Below are 24846 nucleotides of genomic sequence, written 5' to 3' on the forward strand. Positions count from 1 at the left end.
AATTATAGGACTGGAAGGGGAAAATTATTCAGTTTGTCAACAAAAGGTGTGTTGGACAGCTGCAACAAAACACAAAATAATTTTTCACAAACAATTAACAGAGTAGCTATTTCCATGCATGGATTTAACATCACTGCTAAATTCTGACTAAAGGCTTTTGTTTTGTCTATGAGAAAAAGTGCCTCTTATATTAATGCAGAGCAGCATTCTATGTGACACTCAGTAGCTCCTGCAAATAACCCTCACAGCTACTTTCAATAGCAAAAACTTTAAATTGTGCTCACGACCCTTCTCCAAGGTACTGTTATTAGTAATGCAATTAAGTGGAAGTGAATGCACAATGACCACAGTATCTAATCAGAAGAACTGTTTTGTAACAAGAGAAAGCTGTCCACAATTGTTCTATAAATATGCTGGCTCGCCTCAACTGACATCTGACATCCCTCCCTCACAGCTGAAACTCTGTCTGCAAATAAGCAGTTTTTATATTTTCATAACAATACGCTCCAATGCTGTCAAAATTCACAAAAACTCAAAAAACAGGGCTCATCACCTCCTAAATGAGGAGAGATGTGTAAAAGCTAAGCTAATGAGAAAACTATTTTCATTTGATTTCCAGGGATTGGGTTTTACCTGCTCACTCAAAAAAGCTATTAAATGACAAAAAATGTACTTTTCCCAGATTTAGAATATGTAAGGCTTTTGGAATTTTGTGCTAAAATAAGTCACCCACAGAAATTCTTATATAAAGAGACTGAGAGAAATGTCCAATCAGAAGACTTTAAACATCCATTGATTTCAATCCAGTTATTTCTCATCTACAGTAAACCACAGTGTGTAAGAGGCAGCCCACGTACACTGACTTTATTCAGTCACGGTGAACAACATAATGATTTATTCAGGTGGCAAACATAGATAAAGGTCATGCTTTGTCTTAATATTTATTTCATGGGTCAGAGACCAAACACAGCAAGTGAATATTACGATCAAACGCGCTTGCAAGCAAAAAACGCAAAGCATCTTTTGGGTTGGGATTTTCTTTCTCACTGCAGTCAGAGAACACCGAATACTCACAAGCCTTTACCTGCTTCAGTCTGCGCGGAAGTGTTAGAAAAATCAGGAAATACCCCTTTTCAGGTTATATATTTAGATTTCTGTGTTCTGTTTAGGAAAAAACCACGGCAGGGCAGAGGGAGCAGAGCGTTACCTCCACGTGTTGGGCATGTGGCAGGGGCAGTTTCTGTCACACCTGAGGCCGTAAATGCCCTCGGGGCAGAGCCTGGTCTCGCAGTGCTGCCCGGTGTAGCCCGGCTCGCAGAGGCAGGCGCCGCTGACGTGGTAGCACTTCCCACCGTTCACGCACCGGCAGCTCTCCGCACACAGCAGCCCGTAGCGCCCCACCGGGCACTCATCCTGGCACCTGGCAGCGGGAAAAACAACAACGACAACCAATGGAATTGTGGATTTCCCATAAACGACAGCCGCTGGAGGCCTGAAGGAAATTTGGGGTATGAGGAATATCTTCTGCTGGTTGAAAATGCCGCTTAAATAAGAGCAAAAATCTGCGTAACTTGGGGGAAACCTTCAGGACATCAAACCTGTTTTTTTCATCTCATTTTTTTTGACAGGTGAAAATGAAAAATCAGTAAAAATTTGAGTTTAACCCACATGGCTTAGCAATGACTTTTGTTGCTGCTTAAGGAAAATATATATTAAGAAAGAAACGTCACCAAACTGTTCCTTTCTTATTCACAGAGTTTTGAGAAGATAGACAACAGACATAAATTAATCTGTTTAGCCAACAGATTAATTTCCTTAATTTTTCATAGATGGAACACATTGTTTAACCTAAAGATCAGTCTCTATCTTCAATCTGACTACTAGAAAATAAAATGTCAGTATCCTGCTTCTCAAATTTGCAACTCATAAACTAATGATCTTCTGGATAGCAATTTCATTTCTCTGTGTCTTGAGTTTGATGTTTACAGCTTTGTCTTTCATGTGTTCTAAAAAGGAATTGTTAAATTTGAATGTCAGTCAAGTTACAGGTTGTTAAAAAAATACTAGATAATATAACACATTATTAATGGTTTTATTTATTTATTTTCTTTTTCTGTTTTTCTTATAGATTTGGCGTTTTTTGTTTTGGTTTTTTCCCTCATTACATGAGAATTTCAAAGACACATGATACAAGGAACTGCAAAATGTAACAGAAATTAGCAAAGCCCTCTGACTGAAGAAAAATGAGTAAACATGTTTGTTTCATGCTTCTACACTACTTTTCTCAATCTGATGCTGATACCCAGAAGTTTCAAGGTATTTGTAACTCTGTCCTAACTTTTTAGCAATAAAATCTTCTTTTCTCCGGAGGTGTAGCATAAAAGTAGAGCTAACAGCATAATAATAGAGCAAATTACCTTGTATCAATGTGTCCTGACAAAGTTTTACAAGTACAGATGTGAAAGAATTTTCTTCAAATGGCAACCAGGAACCTCAGCCAAAGTAGACAAAATTTAACCCAGATTTTTCTTTTTTTAAAATTTCATTTGCAAAACTCATCTCTTTGGAGGAGGTGTGTATGGGCTACTCAGACAGTAGCCACATAGGTCTCAGACATGAAATAAGGACCAGGTCCTTATTTAAATAATAACTTTGCCACTGACTCCTTCCTGCCCTTGGAACCCTCTCGAAAAATGAAAGAATTGAAAATACAGCCTCTTTTGCAAGAAAAGGAGGCTAAGATCTGCAAAAGTGATCAAAATGCTGCAAACTGTAAGGCATTTCAGATGAAAGTCAGATTTAAATTATTACAATACGAAAAATTTAATTACTTTTAGAAACACCAGTGCAGAGCAGTGCACAGACACTTGTGTGGTTACTCCTTTGATTTTCCGTGGAGCCCCTGTCTATGTCTGCCTAAATGTGTCTGCCACCTTCTGCACTGTTTCTTCACAGACACAAATATAACTTTGGCATGCAAATGGCTCTGGGCTAATTATTCCTCTTCTTCTTGAGGTCTTTTTCCACATTATGTCTGGCAGAGCCCTTCCCAAGTCCTGTGAATGCTGGTGTGGGGAGTGCACATGGTTACCAAACCCACAGCTGCTGGCAGGGATCCCCTGCACTGACCCCAGAGATCAGGCTGCTGCTGACTCCTGAAAATGAGCTGTGTGCTGCTTAAAATACACGCAGGAAAATGTTCTTTCATCGCTTTCCACCGCCTTCAAAAGGGACATCTCACTCTACTATCTTTCCAATCTGCCAAAGCTGACTTAACAGACATCCAAAGATGCAATGTATCATTTGAGCGGAGCATTTTTAGGAGACAGCTCTGCAGCCTGCAGCCTTTGAAGAGGGACTGAACGAGCGTCCCTCGCTGCTGTGAGTTCCAGACATCTGCACAAACCCACGGGCCTCCCTCCTCAGCCTGCCAGCACAGCCCAGGCTGCACCATTCTGCAGACACTCCACAGGAGGAAGGCTCACACAAGTGCCAGGGAAACAGTGAAACCCAGCAGTTCCTTCACACACAGTGTTCTTTCACACGGACCTTCAACTTGCAACCTGGCCTCAGCCGAGCGATGCGGCAAACACTTCATCACCAAAACCAGCACTTTCAATCACATCTCAGACGCTTCCACTGCTCCTCCTAGCAGCCTCTGCAGCTGCCCTGCTGTGGCAGAGCCCTGCAGGCTGAGCAGCCTGGCAGGAATGGGTTTCCTTACCGTTCCCCTGTGTAGCCTGGGCTGCAGTGGCACTGGCCCGTCGCTGAGTCGCAGGTGCCTCCGTTGTGGCACTGGCACTCCTGGGAGCAGTTCTTCCCAAAACGACCCTCAGGACAAGGCTGACCACACACCATGCCCTGGCAGTGCACAAGAGAAGTCTTAGAGTTGGGACTGAAGCTTGAATAGACAAGGAAGACGTGAAGGAAGATCAAGGACATGCTGTATTACTCTCCCAGTGCTGATCTTGGAAAGGCCGGACCCTTCTCCAGCTTTAAATGTGGGGCATGTTCCAGCACTGGATTTGCATGTTGGAAGTGAAACACTCATGAAAACACTCCCTCTAAGCACCTGTGAAAACACTTACACATAAAAGGCTAACTGATGTCAATCTCTTACCAATTTATTTACCAGGAGTGCTATATATCAATATACCCAGGAATGTCCTCCAGTGAATAGAGGTGTAAGAATCAGCAGCTGCTCTAATGCCCCAATTATTCTACTTTATGGTAAGTTGGGTTTTTTTTTTTGATGAATGAAAAAGCTGTTTGCAATTTCACTTAAAGCAGCACATCCTAAAAGCTTAAGTAGCATGATTGCTCCTTTCATGGGTTTTGAATTTCTGCACTGCCTTTTACATCCTTGGAATTAATTGCACCTGGGTGGTGAGGGAAACATCAGAACCTAAGACTTTTAAGAAGCCATTTCAAGAAAAAGGTATTTACAGGCAATTCATCAGACAAAAGACATCCAGGTATTTCATCTAATGTAAGTTACTGCAGAATTTGCACCTGGCTATCTTAAATCTCCCTTACAAGGAAAAGAGCAAAAAAAAAAAAAGGTTACACTGACAAAACAGTGTTCCACGAAACTGAAAATTCTACAATTAAAACTTACCCTTAAATAGTTACTTGGAGTGGAAAATTAATCAAAGGTCTAAATAGTCATGTATTAATTAACATACATACTAGTAGTGTAAAGTTTTCCTGACTGCTTCATGTGCTATATCTCATTTTTAGTAGCTCTGTTTAGGTGGATAAAGGTGAGTGAAGAATTTATGCAAACATCTGTATTCCTTGACCAATAATTTTGCTCTTCTAGCATGAAATGCAATAGAAAGTAAAAATGGTAATGGTACCAGCTGGGTAGTCAGGTGTGCTACATAATCTCACTACCAGAGACTGTATTTTATAGCATGCTCTCTAGTTGGTGAAAAACTGGCCTCTGCCACAGCTTATTTTCAGTATAATATAATATGTAATTAAATGATCAGTAAATATGAATTTTCACACAAAAGAAACATTTAAATGAAAAATATTATCAAATGCTCACCATCAATATTATCAGCAAATGTACTTAAAGAATTTATTTGGGCCTTGATCGCCTTCCAATTGCATCATTTTCCAACTCAGAGCAGGCAGCCTGATAGCAAGGGAAGGTAATTTGCAGCTGCAAGGTCAGGTCCTAATTCCCTATCCTCTGATAAAAGGGAAGGAAGCCTAAAGATAATGTCAAAGATCCGATGTGCCATCTCCTCCCCAGCAGTGAACACACTAGGCAAAGGTTTTGGGCTTTTTTCCATGCATACTAGACATACAAAAACAGGCACAAACCCCACTATCAATAACCACAATAGTGTCATCTCCCTATAATATCAACCTACATGCAGAAACCAAAGAGTCCCAGGCAAGATCTAAAGGATATTGCCTTGTCACAGCACAACTCAGGTCTTTTGCTTCCCAGAATCTAATACAGTTAAAAAGGCAGTGCAGAACTGGAGCATGTTCAGTAACAGATGGTTTCGCAAGCGTTTTATTTCAGTCCCCTACGCTAAAATATGTTTCTCATTACTCCTGGCTACAAGCAGACTACATTTGCTATCCTCGTTTGCTACCCTGTTCCTTTTCTCCCTGTGGAGATGCACAGCTATGGGAGTTTTGGGGGGCTGTGGGGGTTTCAGTGAGCATTGTTTACCATCCATCCCGGCGGGCAGGAGCACTCCCCGGTGATGTGGTGACACACGCCTCCGTTCTGGCACGGGCACCTCTCCTCGCACTGCGGGCCGTGCTTCCCGGGGGGACACAGGTCCTCACAGCTGGGCACAGGGTGGGGACAGCACAGACACCCGTTAGCACAGGCCCCAGCTTTGTTTCCAGTGCTATCACCATCAGCTCTGCCAGCCAAAAAGCGTGGAGCTCTTCTGAGAGCAGAGAGATGCGCCCTGAGCGCTGTGCGGTACCCACACAATGGATCTAAGGAAACAGACCTCTCACTCCAGGAATTACTCCTTCCCAAGAAGTAATTTTACATGCAGTTTGGCACTCATTCCCTGCTGCTCACACAGCTCTGGCATGACCAAGGCCAAACAACTCCATGTTTCAATGCCATTTCCCAAACCTGTGGCCAGACTGACGGCCACGAAGAACCCACTGCTGCTCCTTTTTGTGCGTTTTTACCCATGCGCATCAAGGATCTTTTTCCTCTTGGCCACACATCTGAATGCACCCTCCAGCATGGCTTTGCCCAAACCCGCCAGCTCAGAATGAAGACCCTAAATGGAATCTAACCTCTCCAACACCCCAAGCAAACCCCACAACCCGGGCGCTTCTTACAAGGCGCCGGTGTATCCGGGGGGGCAGCGGCACTCGCCGGTGACGTGGTCGCAGGTGGCTCTGTTCTGGCACTGGCACTTCTGCTGGCAGTCGTTGCCATAGGAGCCGGGGTCGCAGCGCTCCTCACAGCGCCAGCCCTTGAAGCCTGCAGAGCAGTGGCAGGCCCCCGTGATGGGGTTGCACAGGGCCCCGTTCTTGCACTGGCAGCGGCTGCTGCAGTGGGGTCCCCAGTGGTCGCTGTCACACGCTAAACGGGCAGAAGGAGAAAAGTTTTAGAAGGAGTTTTTGTGGTTACAGCGCAGTGAGCTGGCTGTGCAGCAATAAGAAAGAAGTTATGGAAGGGGAATGGTTTCTCCTTCTTGGTTCTTATGGGTCAGAACTCAGTGCATCCCTCCGGGTGTCCAGAGCTGCCAGGACCCTGCCAGGGGGCTCGGAGACCCTGGCACACAGCCCAGAGCACCTGGTGATTCGATTATGACCCCTGGAGCAAGTTGCCAACTTTGTATGGGGACCTGAAAGTCACACAGGTTTGAATGGTGTAATAATAAAATTATCACAGGGCGAAAATGCAGATTTTCGGATTTTTGGTATGGGGGTTATGGGGACAAGGTGGAGGAACTTGGGCGTGTCCAGCCTTTCTCCTTCTTCTTCTTGTTCTCCATTTTCTGCAGTGATTGGTTTAGAGTAGAAGTGCACTGTCTAACATAGGTGATGGGTATTGGGAATTAAGTGTAAATATGTTATACGTAGTTTGTAGTATAAAAGGACAACACTGCCTCGGGGGCGGTCAGAGTGCCTGTGGCTGCCCTGCTGAGCAGATCTCAGCTGGGCAGAGAGAAAATTTTATAGAGAAGAATTAATGAACAACCTCAACACCAAAAAGTGAAGAGTCCAGACTCATTCTTCAGTCATGCGGGCCGAAACGGAGATACCCTGCACATATCGGGGCAGCAATTAACAACCAAAACCTGAGACTTAAGGACTGTGGCAGGCAGATCAGACTTGGTTTATGTGATTTATGCAATTCATTCTTCTCAAGAAAAGCCAACATTATAAACACGAGGTGGAAAACTAAATACAAGTTCAAATCTCTTAATTCTCAAAACTCTTCTTTGTGACAGTGTTCATAGGGGTCCAAGGATGAGGGAAGAGACAAGGATCTGACTCCATGTTTCAGAAGGCTTGATTTATTATTTTATGATATATATTACATTAAAACTATACTAAAAGAATAGAAGAAAGGATTTCATCAGAAGGCTGGCTAAGAATAGAAAAAGAAAGAATGGATAACAAAGGGTTGTGGCTTGGACAGAGAATCCGAGCCAGCTGTGATTGGCCATTAATTAGAAACAACCACGTGAGTCCAATCAAAAATTCACCTGTTGCATTCCACAGCAGCAGATAACCATTGTTTACATTTTGTTCCTGAGGCCTCTCAGCTTCTCAGGAGGAAAAATCCTAAGGAAAGGATTTTTCATAAAAGATTTCTGTGACACTTCATTATAACTCTCAACCATCAAGCCATGAGCGTCCCTTTACAGAGGGAAGTCTAGCTAACTTAAAAAATGTATTCTAAATCCACCAACAACTCTCTTAATCCCACAAGGAAGTTGCAAATCTTGCTCAGAGCAGACTTCTGATTTTGGGCAAATCATAGAATTCCTACTTGTTCATGTAATTGCAAATATTTCCTTTGCAATCCTCAAATATACTGACAGGGCAAAAAAACCCACAAGAAGCACTTCACCAAGCAATAGGAAATTAACAACTACATGGTTAAACTTCATCTGGATGTTACAAATTTGATTATCCAATGCATCTTTACGATCACTCAAATCCATCTTTTCTTGTCTGCTCCAATGCATCCCATTAAAGCTCTATAAGCAAACCATTTAGAGGGTATTTCAGCATCAAAAGAAGAACTCAATGTTAAGGAAGAAATTTTATCCTAAGAAACACAGGAGGTTTTGTAAAGAGCCAGGAGATTAGGGTCACCTGGAGTTCAACAGGAATGTGTTAATCATATGGTCAAATGATCTGATTTTATTTTTATGTTCTGTTGATAACAGCAGCACAATGGGAAAGCTTCAATTGCAGGGACTGTAAGCCCAGGCTCTCCTCTTGGAGACTGACAACCATTGTTCTCCCAGTCTTCTCTTGGGGCAAAAAAGCCAGGCAGAGAACAGCCACACTTTCCTAGACTAATGCAAAGTAATTCAAGAATGCTCCTCGGGGTAGGAATTATTCAGCTGTAAGAGCTGTTCACCCAGGCTACACTAATAAAAAGGAATTAGGGTCTTTTCAAGAATCTACTCCTTAAGGTTGTTTTGTTTTTTTCCTTTTTCCCCCCAGTATAGGTCACTAGAACATGCATCCATAAATGGAGATACTGTGAGCACTTAACACAGAATAAAACAGAGAGCAGCAGAAAGTAGTGTTATGTATTATAAACACCAAGCAGTGCTGCTGGGCTGTAAGGACAACTGCCCATCTTATTACTGGCCTCTGTCTTTAAGGATGTGTGGGTTTTGCTGTGGACAAACAACAGGCCTACAACACTCTGTAACACACTGAGAGATGCACACTGCATCTCCCAAATTGCCTTTTGCCACGATAACTTTAAACATTTTCAGCATGTCTGCATGGAGCAGAACATGTAACCCTCCTGCTCAACCGGGCAGGAAACTAACTGTTTTGGGTATAAAAAATACATGTATGGCTGTCAAGATGCCTGAGACAGTTATGTGTTCTATCACGGCAGAGCAGAAACCCCTAATTTTTTTTTTTTAAACATATTAGTTTGCATTCAGATGAAAGTCTTCTTTGTTTCAGACAAAATTTCAATTTTTACAATTCCTCATGGAAATATTAATTAAAAAATCAAACAAGTAATAATAATAATATTAAAAAACCACCAACCAAAACCCAACAAGCCCTGTCCAGACATGTGTGATAAACAGGAGAATTGAGACTGAATGCCACACCACAACTGTTCCAGTGCAGAGCTCAGGCAAGGATGCAGGCAGCCAGAACATGCCCTTGGCTACAAAGATGGGGCTGGCAAGAGATTTATTCTTGGTGGTGGTGGCAAGAGATTTATTCTTGGTGGTGGTGTTCTTTTAGCAGCTGCTGGGAATGGGGTGTTTGGTGCAGCCAGCAATATTCCTGCAGCTTCCTGAAGACCCAGTGCAATGAGTCTGTGATTGCTCCTACCAAGCATCTGTCCCCACATCCAACACCCAGCCTCACTTGGGCAGGATGCACTGCCCAGTACATAACCATTAATTAGTTTCCTGGCATGACCTTCTCATTATGTTTGCAGGAAATCATTAAAATAAAAGCACATCCTATGGCTGGCAAACACCCAGCCTCAGGACCACTCTCCCAGCAATGATCAGGTGAATAACAAATATTGATTTTGCAATCTTTCATTACGTTCCAGTGGCGGCCCCAGCACAGTGCACTTTTGCCACAACCCTTCACACAAGGTCTGTCACCAGCCTTCCATCCACCTGTGACTTATGGGCAGAACTGTGGAGAAATGTGCAGGATTATGGGGAATAAATAATAATACTGAACAAGATGGATAAATCATGTATTTTAACTCTATTTCCCCTGACTGATCATCAATAAAATTCTCCATAGGAAATCACAGTGATTTGTCAGAAACTGATGCTCAGTTTACTACTAGAAAAGAAGGCAAAGGGCAGAAATATTTCCTGTGGCAAATTTGGATTACTTTTATACAATTATTACATCAGACTAGTTCTAGGATTCAAACACTGAGAAAGCTGGGCTGGAAGTCACACATATCTGCTAATTTGGTGGAATGGGATATTCCTGGAGTTAGCTAATGACTACTGCCACATTGCAGAGTGTCAGCAGGAGTTTAATAAGCAGAGCTGTGCTGGCTGCACCTGGCCCACAGGGCACACTCCACAAGCAGGCACCTGAAAAATCCTCATACACTGATTTTCTAACAGATTCAGAGCTGTCACACCATCTCTCTCAGCACAAGGGGAAAGGGGAGCAATGCACAGAGACAAGGGAAGGTTCAGATTTATTTCTGCACAAGGATGGTGTATCTCAGCCCCAATCAAAGCCTGAACTACTCAGAGGTGCCAAACCCAGCCAGGAAACCAGTATTAATTTTCTGTGTTGATCCTAGAGAATTGGCTCATTGTTGCTCCGTCTTACACAGAACACCTGCTTTACACAAGGCCTTCATTACCTTTCACACATTATATTCACCCTCAGGTATTTTTTATGTTTTAAACAGAAGAATTAGTTAGCCTCCCCCCATCAGCTATTGTATCAGATTCACAGGGTCCTTTCTGCCTTCATCTTATGCTGTAGCGGAAAAAACAAAATACACATAAACACCACTTTTAACACTGTGGTATTAATGTCACATCTTCTTATAATCTTTTTCTTTTACTACTCTACTGGGAATATCTTTTTTTCTCACCACAGTATGCACAAAGCACATCACAACGCCACAGACACCTGAAGGAGAACTTTGCTCTCTGCTTTGCTGAGCAAAAGCAGGAATTGGAATAAAAGTGCTGCATTGCATAAATTCTATTTAACATGAACACTATGGTAAGAATCTCTAAGTATGAAGGTCTACCATCATAACAATTCTTGGTGACACTGAGGGCCAAGTGACTCGAGAAGCAGGGAGAAGCTTAAGGAGTCAATGGTAAAAGAACAATCTTTGAGAAAAAACTGAAAACTGTGATGGAAAATGCCACCAGTTTGGGGCCTTTTGTAGCATCTTTGAAGATGTAAAGTTCTCCTGTATAGCATATGATTTCCTTGTAAAATAACTGTAATGCACATTGTTATTGTTCTGGTTTAAATGTGGTTTTGTGAGAATGGTTTTTGTAATTTACAAGCTGGGGTGGTAGGAGCTGTGATATTTTAATTTATCTTTTTAAATTATTTTTTTCTAGCAATCTGGAACACATGGGTAGAATTTGGTAACTACTTTATTGCTCTTTATAAGCAAAAAACATTTTAAACTAAATACGGTCACGTGCTTGTAAGTTTTTTTCCTGCTTCTTAAAAATGTTGATTTCATTAAAGAGCAACAAAAAAACTTCAAACAATTCCCAGTTCATCCTGACAAACCCACCTTGATCATCTAAAACTCTGCACTCCTCTAAAGGCTGGCCTATAATAAACAAATAATGCTATCAGACCAAGCCAAAAAACAGTTTAGAAGAAAGACCTCCTTAGAAACTCTAACTTGCAACTACCTTTTAACTATGCCCCAATTTCCCTTATAACTTCATACTCAAGCCAGACAGTTTATTGCAATGCTATTTTTAAAGATAACTTCTTTTTGTGCCATTGGGGAGGGAGAAGAACTACAGCAAAACTAAGATTTACAGTCCTTGCTGTCAGTTTCTTGCAGGTGTCTCATATGCAGTACCAAGACAACTAAATGAGATTTTAGTCTATCTTACCCATCTTTCTGCAAGACACATTGCAGTGTGTTCCTGGAAATACATACCACTGTTGGAAAACAGAGGAGATTCTTATCACTTCAGTAGGCTTATGTATTTTTATGGCCTTTTAAAAAAAAACGAAAACAAAACTCCCTACCACAGACAGCAGGGAGTAAATACTCCCTCCCTTGGAATGCAATATTGTGAAGTATAAATTTAAAATAACCCAGCACTGGCACATATACATATTGCTGTCTCTCTGCCCTCAAAAGTCCCAACACAGTTTCTGCAGAAAGTTTCAAGCAATTACAGCCTTTAGTAAGTGAAAGGTGATTTTCCTTGCTTCAGCATGGAAAACAAAGTGAAGCTGCCCACAGCTTCAACATCCTTCCCTTCCCTTCCCTTCCCTTCCCTTCCCTTCCCTTCCCTTCCCTTCCCTTCCCTTCCCTTCCCTTCCCTTCCCTTCCCTTCCCTTCCCTTCCCTTCCCTTCCCTTCCCTTCCCAAACCTTCCCAAACCTTCCCAAACCTTCCCAAACCTTCCCAAACCTTCCCTTCCCAAACCTTCCCTTCCCAAACCTTCCCAAACCTTCCCTTCCCTTCCCAAACCTTCCCTTCCCAAACCTTCCCTTCCCAAACCTTCCCAAACCTTCCCTTCCCTTCCCTTCCCTTCCCTTCCCTTCCCTTCCCTTCCCTTCCCTTCCCTTCCCTTCCCTTCCCTTCCCTTCCCTTCCCTTCCCTTCCCAAACCTTCCCAAACCTTCCCAAACCTTCCCAAACCTTCCCAAACCTTCCCTTCCCTTCCCAAACCTTCCCTTCCCTTCCCTTCCCTTCCCAAACCTTCCCTTCCCAAACCTTCCCTTCCCTTCCCAAACCTTCCCTTCCCTTCCCAAACCTTCCCTTCCCAAACCTTCCCTTCCCAAACCTTCCCTTCCCAAACCTTCCCAAACTTTCCCTTCCCAAACCTTCCCAAACCTTCCCAATGACCAACCATAGACAGTGTGAGTAAAAAAAGAACAATATTGAGAAAACTGTGATTTATCCAAAGGAGTACTCCACTGACAGTCCTGTCACTACAAACAAGATTGCTAATCCCTGGACATACCCCAAGGTGAGACTTCCAAGAGTCAACAGAGGGGAAATCTGTTGATTTTATAAGAAAAAAAATGACAAAAATATGGATGTTATCACTGATCTATAGTCACATCACACCTACTGGAAAGTTTAGAGAGTATTCTTGAAACTACTCTCTGCTACTTCCATCTGCAGATCTAAATGGATTGTACTTGTTTCCCTTAGGATAATTCTGCAGGGTAGGAAACAGATAATAATTCTCCCAACTGGAATTTAATCCAAGTAAAAGTAAATTCCAGCTTATTTTGAAAGCTATAAATACTCAAAGTGTGTTTTAAATTTGACAAGATGCACAAATTCCCCAGTGACATCAGCCTGTCTGTCAGCCTGGACGGCAAATGTGGAACATGGCAAACAGAAACTTCAGAGATGAGTCAAAAAAGCCAGGAAACAAAGCCAGCTACTCTGAAAACTAGAATAAAAACATCCTGTAGAAAACCTTCAACGTGTTATTTCATAAAACCATGGATTATTCTCCATGTAATTTTTTTCAATTTTGCTCTGTTCTAGTCATCTCAAAATGCTATGAAAATGACACATGCATATTAATAAAAACTCCTAATTTTCCTTCAGAGAACCACTCATAATAATTACAAAATACCAATGTCTTTCAGTAAAAGACCTACTTTACCTACATCCCAGACACAAAAATGCACGGAATTTTTTTTTTTTCAGAATGCCATGTCTATTGGATCTGGAATTTTCTTTCAGTCCTTTGTTTCTCTCTGATTGCATTTGTTATACTGTAGGCCTTTTAGCCTGTGGCGTATTTTTCATTGTTACTTTTTGTTTTGTGTATAAGAAAGGATTTTTATTCAAAATGCTAAGCTTAAACTTAATTCAGGGTTTTTTCTTGTTTACTTTATAAAAGCCTTTTGATCCGTGAAGTGGAAGAACAATGAAAATGTGTTTTTCAGATGTCATGAAAGACTGGAACTATATGCCTTTCACATGCCATAAATTTCCAAGACTCTTTAAAGTGCTTTGGACAGCAGAACACAAGGATGGATAATTGATAAGGAAAACACACACAGATGGTTGTTGGTGTTCATTTTATCATTTTACTGAGATAAAACCTGTTAAAAATAATAATTATTATAGGAAAAATTTTAAGAACTTGCTTGTACTACATCCTTCCCATGACCTGATTTTGCATAGATATCCTTGTAGAACCATAAGTTAGGTTTTTTTCCTTTTTTTTTCTTTTTGCAATGACGTGAAGGTCATCTTAATTGTTTGGTTTTTATTTAAATTGGCCACAAATGTTATCCCTCACATCCTTGAAAACCTACTAAGCAAGCCACTGAAAATATATAAGCTCACCAATACATAAGGCAGATTGAAATGAAATCAGCACTAAAAATACTTAGGCACTGTTAGTAGGGGGAAAAAAAAAAAACCAACACAGACCTTAGTCAAAAAATCAGCTTAGGCAAACAGTACAAATTATTGGGTTTCCAAAATGGTGAAAAGCAGAAATGAAAAGTTTCTCTGGTCCAGAAAAAATTTACAAAGCAATAAAACTACCACCATTTACTGGAATGCCTTCCTTTAAGTATATCTCAATATAAGTAAATTTAGTAACTCTGTGTTGTAGAAAGCTTTTTTTTTGTTTCTACTTTTGCTTAAAGAGTGATACTGTAATTAAGCAAAATTCTAACACATGGCCATAAAATCTATTAATTTCCCTAGGACTTCCAAAGCAAAATGGTTCACAGCACCAAAGATACGCTAAACATAAGAACATTATTATTTCAAATGCATAGTTGTACTGAACCTCCAAACAAGCAGACGTGCTATGTAGCCCTGGAAATTCTGATGCTACCTACCACAGTGACACTGCAGTGACTGTTAAAATTGAAGGTGATGGCAACTTCCATTAATATCTGTTTTTCTGTTTTTCCTATTTGCACCTCATCTGACTTGCTGGTGGGTTAGTTTCTCAACTCAAAGATATTCAGCCTCCTTAAAGGGAAAAATGAAGTGTTCAGCTGGAAAAACTGAGGAGAAGTCAGTCAGGGAAGTTACAGCAGCAATAATTACAGAAGAATTATGGGCAGTGAACACAGGGAAGACACATTAAATATGAACAGGTCAAGGTTAAGATTGTCTATGACCTGCTGGCACTTTTGTTTGGGAGCTGGGCTGGGGGCAGTTCTGCGTTACTCGAACAAGTCATTTCTCTACATTTTCCATAAAAGTAAAATAGCTGTCTGCCAGGACACTCTGTGTGTTTACCAGCTCCCACTTCTGGGAACCAAGCCTTCCTAATGCAAGGATGTGGTTAAAACCAGAACTTATTTCTGCAGCCTGCTGGATGGCCTGGAAGACTCAGGGATGAGCTAACTCCCTTAGTGTATCTTGCAAGCTGCATTGGTCCAAAAAAAAAAGAAAGAAAGAAAAAGGGAAAGGGAAAGCAATGCCCTGGCCCAGAAAAAGCAGCTCAGTTTAGGAGGACTCTGTGCCATCAGTGTGCAAGGTGGCTCCAGGCAGGCTCCACGGAGGCTGTCTCACTTGGAAAACTCATACATGCACCTCTGCAGGGTTAAAGGAAATCCAGGGCTGCACTGGGAAACTGGCACTGCCGTGGCTCACGTGAGTGTCCCACACACAGCAGTGCCAAGGGATCCAGTTTCTGCCACGGCCTGCATCTGCCAAGGCCCATGGAGGAAACAGCGAGATTTTCATGGAATTTGCAAACTTTACAAAACACCCACGGCTGTGAAGGAAATCTGATAGTAGCAGAGCTGCTGTGGTTTAAAAGTTACCTTAATAAAGCCCATTTAAAGGTAAAGGTTTCTCTGAGGTGCCAGCCTTAGACCTGCAGCTTAATGTATTAAGGAAAAATCCAATTTTCTTCTCATGCTTCACAAAACCCCGGAGACAAATTATGTCTTCACGCCACTTTTTCTACTCCCATGACTTCAGACTATAGTCCCAATAAAGCTCTGCTAATCACCAACAGAATCAAATTACAAATTAGAACCCAGTGATTCAAACAAGTATCAAGATTACTTCAGCACAATAAAAATGGAAAAATCCCACTCCCATATTCACAAACATTGTTTGGTCATAAATCAAGGACATGTCTTTCCCTTTTTTGCTTTACCACTCATGCCAGCTGGGGGGGATCACAAGGCTATAACCATTTCAGACTAGTCAGTGTAATATTGATTTCTGCCTCTGCTCCAGCTTATCCAGAAAGTGTCCTATTGATTTTGAAGGAATTATCTGCGGACTGCTAGGCATGAGAAGAAAAAAACAAAGTGAGTGTCCTGGTTGTGGACAGGACACCCACTGAACTGCACACCCACTCAAAACTGACAATCAGGTCAGGTATTATCCATTATAATATAGACAATAATACAAATATAAATAATATCACATATCTATAAATAATATAAATAAATAACATATATAAATAGATGTAAAGGAAATTAATCTGAACTTCACACTCACCCAAAACTGACAATCAGGTTCATGTATAATCCATTATAATATAGATAATAGTATAAATATAAATAATACCACATATCTATAAATAATATAAATAAATAACATTTATAAATAGAGATAAAGTAGTGTTGTAGGAGTGTGAGCAGAAAACATAAATTACAAATGAACAACAGGGTTTGATCATCTCCACATCTACACAGACATTAGCACAGAATTCAACTATTAGCACAAGTTCTACAGAAGACTATTCTATTCTCAACCTGTACTCAAAAGCATTCTTAAAAACAACCCAATCACACACGTGCCAGTTAAAAATTGGAGAAAACAGTTTCGTTTGGGAGGCAAAAGTTTGTGTCAGTTTGTTTGTTCTTCAATAAAATCTATCTGTTTAACCTACATTTATCACTCTATGCACTTTTGTTAATACTGCACTTGTCCCTAGCCCAGAAATTACCAACTTCTATTCCTGGAATTCACAAGTATTTCTTCAAAGGGGAACCGAAAACTTATGGATTGTGCTGATTCACTTGCTCCTCTCACTCAACACATCTTCTGTCCACTCCTTTATCCTGACTATTGTGTTCAGTCGCTAAATCTGTCTTGGAATAAATTGTTTTGCATGACTGTCATCTCTCCCACCAGAATGCAATGTTCTGCAAAGGAGTGATCTCTTGATCCAAGTGGTGTTTCCTCTCAGGTATATCCACATAATCATCACTTTCTTGACCGACCCCACACTGACTTTCACTGCAAGCAAACACTGTCTAATACACTCTATTTCCTTTAAATAAAAAGAAAACACCTGAAGAAAAATTAAACCTTGTGCAGAAATGTTCCCCAAGGAAACATTATTTAATTAACAAAACTGCTAAGCCACAACTCAGGTTTTCCTTGCTGAAGAATAGATCCAATCCTGCTTCCCACTCAGCTGGGATGTAATTTTTTTCAGAAAGGCAGAGGATGTGGTGAGGAGCAGAGTTATAGTCTGGGTTAGAAGTGAGCACTGAAAAAAGACAGGCTCAGCACTCCAGTCAAACCTTAGGCCTCCTCTCCCTAAACTGAGAGCAGCCACTAACCTAAACCATTCAGGAATTGGCAAGGAGTCACAGCAATAAGGAGGCAATATTTGCTACAAAAGGAAATGGGAGTCACCCAAAAAATTTATTCCCTCCTGAGAAACAACAGATAAAAATCAGTTTGGGGGTTGGCAGATGCTGTAACAGGACTAAATCTGTTCTCAGATACTTGCAGATAAAATTCCTTTGTAAGGAGAATAAACAATTCCAATAGAGATGGGACAGCAATTTGGAAGAAAATGTTTCTTTTTGCAGTTTTATAAAATGTTTGGTCCCTAGGTAGAACAGTTCCTTCCCGTATGTGTGAATCCATGAAAATGAACAGATGACTGCATCTGGAAGTTGGCCTAATACCTCACACTGTGAGGATAATATCTCTTTTTGAGACAGGGCATTTTATCTGGTCATCACAAGCCATAAAATCCCTGAACCTTTGCTTTGCAAAGACAATGGCCTGTCTTTCAAAAATGGTTCCACCGTTCAGGTAAGTAATGAAAATGATTATTTGATGGACATTATTACAGTAGGGCAACATGCACATATTCCTACTGAATTAATAACTTGCTATATAAAAAACCATTATTTTAAAAAAAGCACATATCTTTATTTTGTATCACTGCACCTTTCTGTGACTAAAGCTAAAACCAAGTTGGGGATCATGCAGAAAATACAACTAAAGGCAGAGCGCCAAAATCTTCTGTGTAGGGCAAGCAATAAGAAAGCTCAGAAAGCCAAGCCCCTCTCACTTTCTGTTATTTCCAACACTATCCACTACTCCTCAATTCAGTTTGACCTGTGCTGTAGCTCTTCAGATAAGGAGATCATGGACAGATAGCAGCAAACGTCAGCTCTCAAGCTCAGAAGGACAAACGGGGGAAATCAGCAACTTCCTCAGGTTTGTGCACGCAGAAGGGGATAAATCCCAGAACAAATGTTCCTTCCTGTAGCACATGCACAGAAATTTCCCCTTCCCCAGCCTAACCCCTTCTCCTAGGGCTACAGCAGTAATCCCAAACGAATTCTGGCAGCTCCAGGGAGCCCTAATGTCACTCAGGAGCCTTTAGAGGATCACCAGCCTCTCCAGAGATCACTGTTCAAAGGTACACAAAAGGCAACCAGCTGAGAAAAAAGCAGAGGAAAAGAGCTGGAGGTGTACCTAGAGTGAATCATACCAGACAGAAATCCTGCGAGAGGAAGGGTTTCTTCCAAAGGCAGATTTAGAGGTTCCTGTCTCATCTAAAGCACACCTTCAGGCTTGAAAATCTCAGTAAATAACAGTAATTTTGCAATCTGTGCTGTCTAATGATTCACATTTCTTCTGCATGTTTGATTAGTTACAGAAGAGCTTAATGCATAAGGTTTTCAGAAAGAAAGATAGCATGTTTTGACAATTTATTTTGACAATTCAGTACATTAGATTAAGACCAGTCTTACAGCAACACTCCGTTGTGAAAAAACAATGGCTCTTTCAGTTTTATGCCTTATGCAAAACTTGAGTGTTTCTTTGGAGCTATACATGAATCCCATGTAAGCGTGCAAAAAAACTACATAACAAATGTAGTTAATTTTAAAAGAGTTAAATTCTTCCTCATGCCAACAAATATGATGCTGGAGCAACAGATCAGTTCCAGATGAATTATGATAGCAACGTTTGAAAACTGAAGAACATTTCCCCTTTTTTAAAAGAAAGATAATGGGAGTTATTAATTTTATAGGAATCATGTACTAAGTAAATTAGAAGTGTAATATCTTTGCAATTTGTTTGTTAGAGATTTACAAGGTCTATGGACTTTAACTTGTAAATACAATTGTTTTTATTGTTGGCTAAAATACATTTCTTTCAACTGCACAATCACTAGCAGAGACCCACCTTGAACCTGATTGTATCAAAATATGTGGTTTTATGTTAGCCTCAAAAATACATTTTTAAAGATCTTAAAAAGATAGCCACAAGGCTGGAATAAATAAAGAAGTATAATGAATTGGAAAATTACTCTGAGAAACTGTATTTCAGAAGAAAAGATAATGATTTGTGTTCCACACAATTCTACTCTCCTCATCTCCTGCACATGCAAAGGGAAAGGAGAAGGAAGGAAGTGGGAGAAATTTGACCAGAGTACAATGGAAAGACATTGAGTGTTCAGGGAGTGAAGAGAGAAGGGAAAAATGGTTGAGTCAGTGTCAGAGTGAAAAAGGAGGACAGAGTTGCTAGGAAGGCTTTCCTCATAGCTTTTAAATGTGACTTGGCACCATCAAACTTCACACATTAGTGAAGTAAAAACTGTGAGATTTTCTTACATGTAAAATAAAACTATGTCTTTACTCCAGATACTGTGCAATCTGCATGTCTCCGAGTACATAAAAAAAAAAAAAAAAGAAAGCTCATTAGTGCTGCTACATGAGAACAGTGTTTGCAAGTAAATGAAGAAAAATCAGGTTACACCGAGTAACCTGATAACTCAGAAAAAAGCCCTGATCAGAGAGCAGAAGCCCAGAACAGAACTGATGATTATCTGCCCAAAAGAGAGGACAACGCCACGGAAAGAGTACAAGACAGGCAGAAGCAGGTGAAAACTCACCACTGGAGCAGTTGGGTCCTCCCCAGCCAGGCTCACACTGACAGGTGTTGGGCGCAATGCAACGGCCATGCACACATTTATCAGCACAGTGAGCTGTCAGAGAAGGGAATAAAAAAAACAATTACAGAACTCCTACCACTGGGAAAAATATTCTTTAAAATACTCTAAAATAGTCCTAACCCAGTTCTTTCGTGTCTCAAGTACCTCTTAAAAGCAAAATAAATACCAGTGTATTTGGTGGCATCTATTAAAAATATATTTCACTTCAGTCTCTTCCATTTCTCCTAAGTTTGAAGAATCCAGCTAAAAATGTGTTAGTATTACGCAAATAGTTCAGAGGAAATGGTCCAAATTTAATGAAAAAAGAGTCAAAGTATGATCTGGGCTGGAAATCCATCTGACTGTGGTCCTGGGCAAGAGGCTCTGGCTGGCCCTGCCTGAACTTGGATGGGATGACTTCCACAGGTCCCTTTCCACCTCAGCCATCCTGTGACCCTCATGCCAAGAAAAAAGAGGGGAACTTCAGCAGGCATCCAAAGAAATGCTCTTCTGCAACAGCATGGATAAAGTAAGATTTGCAACATACCGACATTTTAGTATCAACTTTTCCAAATGATTGCACAGTTCAATTGAAGAACAAAACAAACAGTGACAGCGATTGAAGTAAAGCATGACATATAAAACTTATGAATCACTGCAACCTTTATTCTAAGCGCTAAACAGGGTGCACTTAAATTTATTTTCTTTTTTATGATTTGCAAACACGTTTCTAAGATAAGTCCTTCTTTGAAACAGACCTTTTGATTGAAACATCTAAGAAAAAACTGAAATTACTTTGATATCCAGCATTATCAATGCCAGAACATAATACACCCAAGAGGAAAAACCTCTGACCAGCAACAATTTGCTGCCATCATATTAATCACAAAGTACCCCTAATTTTCCAAAATACATGTGCTGTAATAATTTCCTTCCACTTTAAACAACAATAAAACTTAGAAAATGAGTGCAGGATGAGATTTTTCTTTGTACCAACATTTCCAGAGAAACTGGAAATCTGACTGCTATATAAATGAATATAAAGTCAAAGGGAAAAAGACAAAGCAGATGTTAAAAAGGAGTTTCATGGGGCTACATATGAATCACTGGGGTTCTGAATGACTGAAACTATTCTAGAGTAATTAGGTATTTAGGTAAAACACTTGCAACTTCTGGGCTTTTCTCAATTAAAAGATGATGAAGCACATTGGTCATCTTTACATTTAGTGTGTCCAAGAAAAAGGAAAACCACACAAAGATCAATAAAATAAAAATTTTTGATTATATGAGATCCCAGCCATTAACTGCTTATTTTTACAGCCTTCAGTTTTAATTCTCAACTATTTCTAACAAGCTGCTTTTCAGATGTGCATTAAAATGATCTTCATTAGAAATCAACAGGGACAATAATAATTTTTAAACATTTGATGAAGTAAGGCATCAACACAGAGCGCTGTTGCCTATTTACGTTACGGAAAGACTGAGTTTAAATAATACATCACAATTTTCCATTACTCTTGTAACTTGACGTGAATCACTTGCATCTTTGGAGATTGCTTCCTAGTTAGTGCTGCCTTGGGCCCTGAGGCTCTCCACAAACCAAATGTGTGAAACCCTTGCCAGCAAGCCGTGAGGCAGGAGCAGGTCACTGTAAACATGCAGTGCGAGCACTCGTAGGAACGACCCAGGGAATGCAAACATCCCCAGCCCGCATTTCTGAGCACCGAGCCCCACATACAATGAGGCAACGCTCCACCACCTCCTCTGTGAGGCAGCTGGAGCAGAGCAGAAAAATAAAGAAGTTGCAAGAAACCAGACCTAGCTCCTTGCACTGCCCCTCATGCCGCGCTCAGAACATGGAGCCACACTCTGGATAAACACAAAAACCTACTCCCTAACCAAAAGAAATTATTCTCCAGACACCTTCTGGGCTAACTGATTCTTGGCAAGTGAATCCTACATCTGTAAGAGACAGCACATGTTAAAAAAGAATATTGCAGTGGACATGGGGATGAGAGAACCGTGTCCAAATTTACTACACAGAGCTACAAAGAGGTGAGGACAACAGAAAAATGACCTAGATGAAGCTGAAAAGATGTGAATAACACCAGGAACAGATGAAATACTTTCTGTTGGTTTTCTATTGAATTGTTTGGCATGGTATTAAAAAAAATGCTTATACGCAGGTGTAGGTGACAAACTTAACATGAAGGGTCTTCTTTTTTTACTGATGAGTGTGAAAAAACTCCCTGGCAGCAATTGCCATGTTTTCTTTTTTTGCAAGAAAAACCTCAATTATTGTAAGAAAAGCAATCTGGGTTTAGTCTTGCACATTGGCTTTTACATCTTATTTGCCCTTTTTTTGTGCCTTATTGTTCTTTCAAGATCTTTTCTACACTCTTGCCTTCATTATCCGATGTTAAAAAGAAAACTTGAAAAAATGTATTTTTGTCTTTGATGTAAGTTTATGCATGCATTTTAGGATCTGTTTCTTTTTCACTTTGAAAAGCCAGCCATAAATCAGTTAACATAAAATTGAAACACTTCCTATGTAATTATGCACATAAATTAAATGACTGCAAGGTTTAGCTCCAACTTCCTCCAAATTAATTGAAACAAGCATTTGTCATGGGAAAAAATAAATTATCTATTAAACAACACTATAAACATGTTTTTTTCAAATATATCCTTCACTTTTACACTGTATGCTAGAACATACAGTGTTCTTGTTTGATCCTTGTTTCCTGTGCTTGATGGCTAACTGCTAGTGAAGTGAATGATATCCAGTTATACCTTAAGATGGATGGTGCATTTCCTATTTCATGTTTTGAGGAAATTCAGTATTAAGATTGATAAAAACTTCTCCATTAAGATGCTTAGAAATGTACTACGATGTTAGAAACTAAGTGAGGCAAATGTTCAAGCTGCCAGGAACAATCAGCCTTTGCTTGTGTGTCCACCTTCAAGAAAGCCACTAGAAAATGTCTTAAAACCTTTGAAATCTTCCTTTTCAGAAACACGCTAAAAAAAAAAAAATTGCACTTTTTGAAAAAGTTTCTAGTCTGTAGCTAAGCCTAGTATTCATATGCCAAATCTCCTAGGGATTGCCACAGATAGTAGCAGACAAGTGGCAAGAAATTCTTTGGAGTAACTAAGAAATTCAGTCACCCACTCTGCCAGGATTCAGCTCCTTAACACAACTTCACAGAATTACTGTTCTGCCTTTGTATCCGCATATAAACTGCATTTAGATATCTCAGAAAATGCGTCAGGTCTAAACCTAAGACTAAAATAACAGCTTGAAGTCCACTTCACCTACTGCTCCACAGAGTTGCTGGCAGTAGTGGAGACAGAGGTGAGAAATTTGTGCATTATTTATACCCTCTGTGAACAGGAGTTTCATGAGGACAGCACAAAGCACATTTTTTTAGTGAAAGTGAATTAGTACTCACTAACAAGATAACTACACTCTTATAAACAGTCCAAGTACTGACTGCATATAATGTTGGAATTAAAATTAAAATACACTTTCATGTCAACCCACCTAAAGACAAAATGACACAGATTCCTATTATTTTTGAGAAGCAGCAATGAAATTTCAATTAATGCAATGTCGAGTCATACAAAAACTATCTAAACAGTAGACTTTTCTAATTTACCTTTCTAAATTGAGAAGTCAAATAAAGGAACAAACAAACAACAAAATGTCAACAGCAACACAAGAATTTTAGCCTTTTAGAGGCACCTTACATCCTTCCACTAGGTAAAGAAAATAATCTACACAGCATGGAAATAAAATTGCAGTAATGAAAATGCTCCAGCTGGAGATGATAAAGACTGAAGGTCTCTTTCTTCCAAGGTCAAATAACTGCAAACTCAGCTACACTGAAGGATCTGTATTTTCACATGATTTAAAGTCTAAGGCACTGCACAATCACTTCAGAAGTCAGAGCAGGTATGTCCTGAGTACCATAATCAGGCATATTTTCATGTAATAACAGGAAAAATTAGTATGTCCAATGGTACTTGAACTTTTCAGGTTCTGAATGTCATTGTGTTAACACAATGAATTTACTACATATGCTATAGCTGTGTAAAAGCTGCAGTCACATAAGAGAATCACCATCACACCTGTCATCACATCACGAATTAAACTGTAACACACTTCAAAAAGTATTCTACCTCATAAAAAAATTAAATATCATTATTCACACAGGCTGTATAATAACCAAATGTAGTCCGAAATTGGTTCTTGTAAGTCTAATATATACATATTACAAAAAAAAAGCTAAAAGCATTGCCAGTCTGATATATTAGTTTATTATTATCAGATATATTAGTTTTCTAAAAAATATTTTGACCTTGCTTTTGCACAAGCAGAAAATGTTTTGAATCAAAGCTTCTTCTTTTCAAATTCCAGGACATAAAACACGTTCTTATCAAACACCATTTTAAGACCTCCCTAGGTCCGCACAAGGCCAAACGAGAGAGACAAAGAACGGAGCCAAGGGTGCCTCCAGACTCCCCAGACACAAATTTTCTCGATTTTGGGTTAGACAGAGGTATGTGCCACCCAAAAAAGGTGCTGAGACCTCTAAAGATTTGTTACAGACCTCTGTACCCCCAAGAGTGGCTCAGCATGAGGATCTGCTGGGGTCTGCTCCAAGGAGAAAAGACTTCCACGTCCCTCATGGTTTTAAACCTTGTGTTTAAAACACTGATGCTTGCACAACGCATTTTCCACACGGTCATTAGCCAGAACCACATGAAAGCTGGCTG

General features: G+C 40.2%; 1 protein-coding gene across 2 annotated transcripts in view; it reads right to left on the bottom strand.

The window, feature by feature from the left end:
• MEGF10 (multiple EGF like domains 10) overlaps window positions 1-24846 on the bottom strand; it is a 67539-nt gene that overhangs the window by 38765 nt on the left and 3928 nt on the right. For both annotated transcript variants that reach the window (XM_058823365.1, XM_058823364.1), the window contains exons 4-8: window positions 20029-20121; window positions 6334-6580; window positions 5696-5816; window positions 3725-3861; window positions 1208-1420 (exon numbers count right to left, since the gene is read on the bottom strand). In XM_058823365.1, coding sequence (XP_058679348.1) covers window positions 1208-1420; window positions 3725-3861; window positions 5696-5816; window positions 6334-6580; window positions 20029-20121 — 811 coding nt within the window. The remainder of the gene's footprint in view (window positions 1-1207; window positions 1421-3724; window positions 3862-5695; window positions 5817-6333; window positions 6581-20028; window positions 20122-24846) is intronic.

The sequence above is a fragment of the Ammospiza caudacuta genome, chromosome Z, assembly GCF_027887145.1.
Source record: "Ammospiza caudacuta isolate bAmmCau1 chromosome Z, bAmmCau1.pri, whole genome shotgun sequence".
In the NCBI taxonomy this organism is placed as follows: Eukaryota; Metazoa; Chordata; class Aves; order Passeriformes; family Passerellidae; genus Ammospiza; species Ammospiza caudacuta.